Genomic DNA, 6,706 nt, shown 5'->3' on the forward strand with positions numbered 1-6,706 from the left:
TCCTGTAATTGTGGCCTCTTATTATGATCAGTGTGTGTGTGTGTGTGTGTGTGTGTGTGTGTGTGTGTGTGTGTGTGTGTGTGTGTGTGTGTGTGTGTGTGTGTGTGTGTGTGTGTGTGTGTGTGTGTGTGTGTGTGTGTGTGTGTGTGTGTGTGTGTGTGTTTAAAACGGCATGTTTAGCTGAACATGCATTTTAGTTAGCAGGTCAGTAATGATTCTTTCTATGGTGTAAGCCACTCAGAATCTGTTGAATGTTGTATTTTACAGTGACTTGAAAGATGAGGGCTGCCATCTCACTGCTGGTGTTGCTGCTCTCCATGTGTGGAGTCCAGACTGAGAACACCCAGACTGAAGTCCAGACCGAGAGCCAGGACACTGGGACTGCTGCTGCTGCTGCTGCTGAAGTCTCTACCCAGCTGGACGTCTCTGCTGAGCTGAAGGAACTCAGAGACATGGTGGTGGAGCTGAGGGTAATGCTTAGATACACCCAAGAGGATGTTAAGGTACTGGAGGCTGAGGTTGAGGTACTAGAATCAGATAATGTAGCAATGAAACAAAGGCTGTCAGTCAGTGAGACAGATAATATAGCAATGAAACAAAGGCTTGCAGTCAGTGAGAGTAAGGTGGAGGCTCTGGAGGCTGAGAATGTAGCAGTTCAACAACGGTTGGCAGCCAGTGAGACTGAAGTGGAGAATCTGGAGAAAGAGATCAGAGTAGCACCCAAGGTGGCCTTCTCAGCAGGTCTGACTGACTCTGGAAACATAGGGTCCGGGAGTAATGACCTGAACTTAGTGTTCAAGAAAGTCATCACCAGTGTAGGAGAGGCCTACAGCAGCACAACTGGCTTCTTCACAGCTCCAGTCAGGGGGGTCTACTACTTCAGGTTCACTGTTTTGGATTGGCTATCCTCACGCTACATGGATATCAAGATGTATAAGAATGGACAGCAGCTCATGTTTCTGTGGGATTATGACAATGATGGACAGGCCTCCTATCTGTCCAGTGGCCTGACTCTGCAGCTGGAGAAGGGAGACTTAGTAAACATGGTGCTGCCAGCAGGCCGCAGGCTCTATGATGATCCTAATAACTACTGCACCTTCAGTGGCTTCCTGCTCTTCCCTCTCTGAACGCCAGGTCACCACGATCACTCACCATTCATTTTGGTGATTATTTGATTGTAGAATGATAAATATAAATCATGATCATGATGAAATAAATTCCTCTTAAACTGCATATCTGTTGGTGTCATCATTCCACAGTTGCGATCAGTGAAATGTGCATTTATACATGTGTCTATATGAATGTATATTTACACTGCATTTATACATGTGTCTATATGAATGTATATTGTAAATGTAAAAATGTAAGTGTAAAAATACTTAGTTATATTCCACCTCTGATTACAGGGAACCAAATGTCCAGACTCATCTACTAATACAACATGTGAAACGAGAGAAATAAATAAATATGTAAATAAAAAAAAAACCTAGAGGACGGCGCAAAGAGTAGGGAGAGGGTGTTAGAGGATTCCCTTTCAAAAATTGACCATTGTTTTACTGTAGGAACCTTTTATTTTTACTGTACCCTACACCTCCATCCATGACTGAAGTGTCCTTGAGCAAGGCACCTAACCCCACAATGCTCCAAGGACTGTAACCAATACCCTGTACCAAGGCACCTAACCCCACATTGCTCCAATGACTGTAACCAATACCCTGTACCTAGTCACCTAACCCCACAATGCTCCAAGGACTGTAACCAATACCCTGTACCAAGGCACCTAACCCCACATTGCTCCAATGACTGTAACCAATACCCTGTACCAAGTCACCTAACCCCACATTGCTCCAAGGACTGTAACCAATACCCTGTACCAAGGCACCTAACCCCACATTGCTCCAAGGACTGTCGCTAATACTATGTGCATTGGATAAAAAAGCGGCAATTAAGTGTAATTTAATGAGTAATTATAAACTGTGGTAAAACATGGTTAGTTTTCAGAGAAAAAAACATGGTTAATTTTATAGTTAAACCATATTCAAACCAATAACTGTGCCGAACCATGCTCAAAAAAACACGAAATCATGGTTTACCATGGTCGATTTTTAGTTTTAGGGTTTAGTGGCATGTGGCATGCCATTGATTGTATATCACGTGACGGTGACTCTAGTCTTGGTCATGCTAGCCTACTACAGCTACAGAGGCTTCTACGGCTACAGTGACTTTCACCGCTACAGTGGCTTCTACGGCTACAGTGGCTTCCACGGCTACAGTGGTTGCTACGGCCATGTTTGTAATGTCGAACTGTAATGCCTTCACCAAAACACATTCAGAAACTTAACCGGTCAGTGAATAATGTGTTTTCAACCAACGTAAATAATACCTCTTCCGCATGCCACATGCCACGATCACTGGAAGTGGAATTTTCTTCTCACTGTGTTCAGTGCTTAGATTTATTACTGTTAGAATTATTAGCATAGCTTAGCGCAGGGGTCCTCTCCTTGGAGATAAAGACAATCAAGCCCCCCCCTCCCCCCACCCCGCACGGTCATTTTTCCGACGCCTCTTTAGTCCGATGCGTCAATATTCCGAAAATTTCCCATTGATCCTACAGCCCACTAACTCGAAATAATTAAATTAAACCCTTTGCTCCGACAGCTCAATGTGCCGACCAATGGCTGGGGTTGGTCATCATCCCAGGGTGTATGTCCTGCTTTTCCTGGGGCCAAGTAGACTGCATGCGCTGCGATGAGCACATAGATCCGTCTGAGTCGGTCTAGCTGTGCCCTTACCAAAACCACCCCTAAACATAACCTGTCATTAATGCAATGTTGCCAAGTTTTACAATTGTGCCCTACCCAAAACCATTCCTAACCCTAACCTGTCAGTAGGCTATTGCAATGTTTCTGAGTTTTAAATTTGTGCCTTGACCAAAACTTTCCCTAAACCTAACTTGTTACAGAGAGCTGCATGACCACTGCGCAGGCTTCAGAGATGACAGTGATCTAAAGCAGCTTTTGGTCGGAACATTGGACTGTCGGGACAAAGGGTTTCATTTAATTGGTAAAAACGTATCTGAGACTAAGTGATGTAGGATCAATGGGAAATGTTCGGAACATTGACGCATCGGACCAATGGGGCGTCGGAAAAACGAGCAGACCCCTATCTGCACATGGGCCTGTGTCCCTCATCTTGCCTATACCTGTAACTGTGATAGTGGGTGTTAGTGATGGGATTTTTGGCTCTTCTTTGAGATGCGGTTCTATTGGCTCTTCTTACTATGGAGAGCCGGCTCTTTCGGCTCCCAAACGGCTCCCTATATATATGTTTACATAATTAATAAATTAAAAGTTTTAATTTTATTTTACAACATTTTGTTTCATTATTGACATTGTGAAGCACTTTGGGCAGTGTATAGTGTGTAAAAGCCTTTATGAACAACACTTTTATCATAATCAGTCTTTAATCATGACCCAACATACCCAAATACACAGTAAATTAAAAAGGTATTAATACATACTATGCATTTCTGATCGCTGTGAGTGTGTTTGTAACACCTGCTCTATCCACTGGCACTTTTAAGAGGATACACACAATGAGAGGGAGGGGGAGAGAAGGACAAAACAAAAAAACTGCTCCAAAAAAAATTCCCAAAACGGCTCCCATTGCAGAGCCGGTTCCTGTCGTTCACTTCAAAGAGCCGGCTCTTAGAGCCGAACGGTTCGCGACCGACACATCACTAGTGGGTGTGGGTTACTGTGGGGTCAGGTTCCATGTTCTGTTTGTCATGCATAGTACTAATGTGCAATAGTCCAGTGATGTTAGGCCCACATCTTGTCCTTACTTAAACCAGTCTATTAGCATCAAGCCACAAGAGATCACTGGACGGAATTCAATAGCTATTTTGCACTCTGGTGAATTTTACATACATTTTAAAGTGGTTTATTTGTACATTTGATGGTGTTTTGTTTGGTTGCATAGCCTTCCGTTGCTGTGCTTAATATGGCTTTACTACTAGGCAATGCAAATACATAGACAACTAGAAATGCGCTCAGAGAGTGCAGACCTCCGCCAAGGAAACGTTCTGCCTTGTTTTTGTGGAGTTTGAATCTGAAATGTCAAAATTCACCATATCCTGCGATGGAGACAAATCTTTTACAGTTTTTCTCGATTGCCTACACACAATTTTCGGAATTGGTCTTCGAATTATCAAAACTCTACACACAAATCTCCAAACCTCACACACAACGGGCCAAACTCTTCACTACCTCTGAAAAATGCACGTCTTGTCTCAAAACAATGTACTCTCTTCTAAAAACCTAATTTTGTCGTCAAATGACACACACAGACAGTCACTACAATACACATTTGCAGACCCATTAAAACACTGTTGGGCACAGGGTAAAACTAATTTCTCCCAGTAACTTGGACTTTTTTTGTTCTGGATTGCATGGATACTGTGACATAAGTTGGAAAAACTTCATTCCCACAACACACAAACAGAAACAGAAAGATTTGTATGTCTTTTTCACAAAAATAACACAAAAATAAACCCCTCTGCCTATTTGGCAGTACAAAAAACCCATTACATTACTGTATAGCCTATTGCTATGAAAAAAAACCTCTATAATCAACTTGAAACACAGTCGAAACTTATTTTCTTCAGTGTTCTACTTACTAAAGAGGGTATTTTTCTGCAGTAAAATACTGAAATATTGTTTTTAGACTCGGAGTACACAGACGTGTATATATCTTACATATTTTTAAAAATATTTAAAAATTGCACTAATGTATTGTAAAATATTGGGTAACCACATTAAAGTTAAGTTGAGTTCAAAAACTAAACAAATGGGTTTTCTCCTTGCATCCACTCATTTTTCATTACAGTTTTTCTCGATTGCCTCCACACAAGTTCTGGTACTTCACACACAATTCTCGGAACATCTCACCCATTTCCCAACTCCCCTAACCAATGTCACTGAACACTAAACACAATTCCTACTTAACACTCAAATTCCAGATTTAAAACACACTCTTTTCACACCATTACACACAATTCTCTGGATTACACGCAATTTTCATAAAGAAAAACACTGGGTTTCTCATGGAACACACTGTCATTCACAACACTACAATCAACTGCAACTATATTCACTTCCTCATCACATGGGCAAACTCTCTTCATACCGGTTTACAATCTGAAATCATCACCCCATAAGGACACACATTGCATGTCATATTGATGAAAAATGAGTGGATGCAAGGAGAAAACCCATTTGTTTAGTTTTTGAACTCAAAAATATGTTATACAAGACATAACTTTAATGTGGTTACCCAATATTTTACAATACATTAGTGCAATTTTTAAATATTTTTAAAAATATGTAAAATATATACACGTCTGTGTACTCCCAGTCTAAAAACAATATTTCAGTATTTTACTACAGAAAACTAGACTGCCTGTGCAGTCGCCTTCGACTGCTTAAGGTATATCCCCGAAACGCGACGCTTCCAGTCCCCAATCATTCCTACCACTCCCGTCCACCTTTTCATGAACGTTTATGATAAATACAAAATATAAAATAAATATATTTAATATCTATACATAGATCAATGACGTGCATAGGCTTAAAACCAAATGACTATTGTGAAAATGAAGGAAAAAATGGGGCAAATGGTAACACTGTTTTAATGGTTCACTATTACAGTGGATATACCACATTAGGTACAGTGTAATAACCAGTGTAACAATATTTAATACCACGTCATACCAGTGTGACACCATGTACCAATTTTGTACTTATATCATGTAGGCTATTTGTGTGTAAGTGGTATTACATGGTATTGCATATTTGTACACTGGTATTACACTAGTATTACATGCTATTACATATTGTTACACTGGTTATTACACTGTACCTGGTATTGCCTATTTTTACACTGGTATTACACTTGTATTACATGGTATTAAATATTGTTACACTGGTTATTACACTGTAGGCCTACCTGATATCGTAGATTCACTGAAATGGCGAACCATTAAATTAAGGAGTTACCGGGCAAATCAATCCACCCAGTCAGAAGTTATGGGCCAAATAAAAATTCCACCATTTTGAAAGTGTTGACCTCCAAACTCGAATCAGTTCATGAACCTACCCTGCAGCATTCACACACCAAATCTGGGACAAATCCATCCACCCGGTCAGAAGTAATGGGCCAAACAAAAATTCGGCCATCTTGAATTCGGCCATCTTGAAATTGTTGACCTCCAAACTCGAATCAGTTCATGAACCTACCCTAGAACATTCACACACCAAATCTGGGACAAATCCATCCACCCGGTCAGAAGTTATGGACCAAACAAAAATTCGGCCATCTTGAATTCGGCCATCTTGAAAGTGTTAACCTCCAAACTTTAATCAGTTCATGAACCCACCCTAGAGCATTCACACACCAAATCTGGGACAAATCCATCTACCCGGTCAGAAATAATGGGCCAAACAAAAATTCGGCCATCTTGAATTCGACCATCTTGAAATTGTTGACCTCCAAACTCGAATCAGTTCATGAACCTACCCTAGAACATTCACACACCAAATCTGGGACAAATCCATCCACCCGGTCAGAAGTTATGGACCAAACAAAAATTCGGCCATCTTGAATTCGGCCATCTTGAAAGTGTTAACCTCCAAACTGTAATCAGTTC

The 6,706-nt window shown here is 40.9% G+C and overlaps 1 protein-coding gene across 1 annotated transcript; it reads left to right on the forward strand.

Annotated features, from left to right (window-relative positions):
• The first annotated feature begins 278 nt into the window (after positions 1–278).
• On the forward strand, positions 279–1,223 carry LOC134443665 (complement C1q-like protein 2). Its single transcript, XM_063193316.1, has one exon. The coding sequence runs from the start codon at positions 279–281 to the stop codon at positions 1,125–1,127; it is 849 nt and encodes a 282-aa protein (XP_063049386.1). The 3' UTR covers positions 1,128–1,223.
• Positions 1,224–6,706: the final 5,483 nt, after the last annotated feature.

Source organism: Engraulis encrasicolus, unplaced genomic scaffold, assembly GCF_034702125.1.
Source record: "Engraulis encrasicolus isolate BLACKSEA-1 unplaced genomic scaffold, IST_EnEncr_1.0 scaffold_34_np1212, whole genome shotgun sequence".
In the NCBI taxonomy this organism is placed as follows: domain Eukaryota; kingdom Metazoa; phylum Chordata; class Actinopteri; order Clupeiformes; family Engraulidae; genus Engraulis; species Engraulis encrasicolus.

Bases quoted from the DNA above. Each gene is read 5' to 3' on its own strand.
- LOC134443665 (XM_063193316.1), top strand. From the start codon at position 279: ATGAGGGCTGCCATCTCACTGCTGGTGTTGCTGCTCTCCATGTGTGGA.